This window comes from Pteropus vampyrus, unplaced genomic scaffold (genome assembly GCF_000151845.1).
Source record: "Pteropus vampyrus isolate Shadow unplaced genomic scaffold, Pvam_2.0 Scaffold279, whole genome shotgun sequence".
NCBI classification, from domain to species: Eukaryota; Metazoa; Chordata; class Mammalia; order Chiroptera; family Pteropodidae; genus Pteropus; species Pteropus vampyrus.
In genome coordinates this window covers 522,059-524,385 of record NW_011889060.1, presented here as the reverse complement: position 1 = coordinate 524,385, position 2,327 = coordinate 522,059, and the positions used below count along the sequence as shown (strand labels likewise).

Sequence of the window (2,327 nt, the reverse complement as noted above, 5' to 3'; positions counted from 1 at the left end):
GACACGTCACATCCCACAGAACACACTGGGAAAGTCCGCTGTGGGCCTGTGTGACACGTTTTGCTTTGTCACCTGTATCTATCTATCTGAGTGCTATCCTCGAAAACTGCTTAAAACCTGAACTTTCCCGAGCGTGTGCCCCTGTCTGGAGCCCGCGCCTGCCTCTGGGGCCTGACCCCTGACCTCTACCCCCTGCGTGCCCTTTGCAGCGGCCATACCCAATGGTTGGCAGTTCCCTGATCGAGCGAGCTCTCGTCATTGTTACCCGCAGAATCTTGCCCTGTGACATTCTCTCCCTGACCCTGTCCACGGGTTTCGGGCTCCTGCTTGTTCCTTTGGACTCGGCCGGCCTCCTCCGCTCCCGTCCCCCAGCGTCGTTGGGCACATCTTCCTGTGACCCCGGAGCCCCAGGCACAGCTCCGTCATGGACCCTTCCCCCGGCTTTGCCATGTTTCACCCCCTTTCGGTCTTCCCATCCAGACCGTGAATTCTCAAGAGCAGGGACCGTGTCTTTTCACTCTTTGTAGCTCGGGGTACCACTTGGCGCGTAGGAAAGATACTGACGTCGGGAGAGCATCTTCTCTGTGCCTGGCCCTGCGTGTGTTATCCCACGTAGTCCTGACGTTCGTATGAAGTGGGTGGTTTCATCTGCGTCTTACGATTCAGACACCGAGGCTTAGAGAACTTAAGTCACTGGCCAAGGTCACACACCGGGGATGAGTAAGGGTTTGGATCCAGGTCCGTTTTCTCCCAAAGCTCATGTTCCTTCTCGCCGTATGTTGCTTGAGTTCGGTGAATTATGCCTAACGGCGGATGTGCTTGACTCTGCTTAATGGCCACGGAAACAAATTCTAGGGGTAAGAGCCACCAAGTTACATGAGATTTAGGGCACCGTCTGGAGGTACTAACTCTATTGTTTTTGGTTAACCTTGAGGTCACAGTGATGCAGAAGGTATTAATTACTTAGAAAGTTTCATGTTGACATAGCCTTAGAGATATTTAAGTAGAGTTATCCTGGAATATTTGGTTTTCGCTGCAGAAGTACTTCTCGAATAAGGTGAGGATACTGTCATCTCTGTACTTTGTATGTATAGTCTGGTGAGTAGCACATTCTAAGATCTGTAGATATTTTCCTGAGTTAACTGAATTTCACCTCCTCTTATAGAGAAACACATTCCAGGCTGTCCTGGCCTCCTCTGATTCCAGCTCCTATGCCATTTTCCTTTATCCCGAAGACGGTCTGCAGTTCACGACGACGTTCTCCAAGAGGGACGAGAGCCAGGTTCCCGCCGTGGTCGCTTTCAACCAAGGTCAAGTGGGATTTGTGTGGAAGAGCGACGGCGCTTATAATATATTTGCTGATGACAGAGAATCGGTTGGAAATTTGGCCAAGTATGAGCCTTCGTTCTTCAGTGGATTCTCCCCTCAATAAGATTAGCACTTTTTTTATTTTATTAAGACTAATGTAATGGGCATTACAGAACATTACCTCAAAGTGTTCTCATGGATTTAAATTTTATGTATAGTTTTTATATTATGTAGTACTTTTTTTCTGATAAACTCAAGGAAATATCTTCTTAGAATGACAGGTATCCTACTTTTTCGATAGAATCCTCATTTGAAACAGTTTCTACCATCTCCTCTCTAAGTATAAAGTTAGAAATAAAAGTTATTCAGACCCATCTCTTGCTATGAAACCAAAAACCTTTTCTCCTGCATCGAGTAGGCAGGAAATTCTGACAACAGAAAAAGTGCTCTCTAGGGCTATTTTGTATTTTGAATTTGGCAAAAAAGGGGGAAAGCTCAGACTGCATTTTCTAAAATTAAAATCTTTTTTTCCCCATTATTCTTTAAAAAAAAAAAGAAAAAGATCCCCTCCCCAGTTTCATATTGTCAAATTGAGTCTACAACTCCCCTGCCCTCTACTTGACGCTGTGCTGACAGATGCTTACAACGCTTTACAGATGCTCATTTATAGCAAATGCCTGTTTCCGTGGTGTAAATACTTTTGCCGTGGCCAGATTCCAGCTATTCACGTCACGTCGCTCAACGTCGAGTTGAGAAAAGATGAACCGTTAGGTAGTATTCTTAACACAGAGAGGCAATAGATGGTCAAGTTTTGGGGGGGGGCGTCAAAAGTTATACATGAATTTTCCATGGTGCGGAGTTGGCACCCCTAACGCCCACCTTGTTCAAGGGTCAACTGTATGTATTTCTTATTATATCTCACCATGCCGTGGAGAGAGTAACAGAGAGAATGCATGACTCCGGTCAACAGGTCAGACACGTGACCGGCGATCAGCATAAGTCACGTTGTAAGGCCTGGC

General features: G+C 46.4%; 1 protein-coding gene across 1 annotated transcript in view; it reads left to right on the top strand.

Annotated features, from left to right (window-relative positions):
- NID1 (nidogen 1) overlaps positions 1-2,327 on the top strand; it is a 49,865-nt gene that overhangs the window by 2,113 nt on the left and 45,425 nt on the right. The window contains exon 2 of the mRNA XM_023520820.1: positions 1,166-1,392. Coding sequence (XP_023376588.1) covers positions 1,166-1,392 — 227 coding nt within the window. The remainder of the gene's footprint in view (positions 1-1,165; positions 1,393-2,327) is intronic.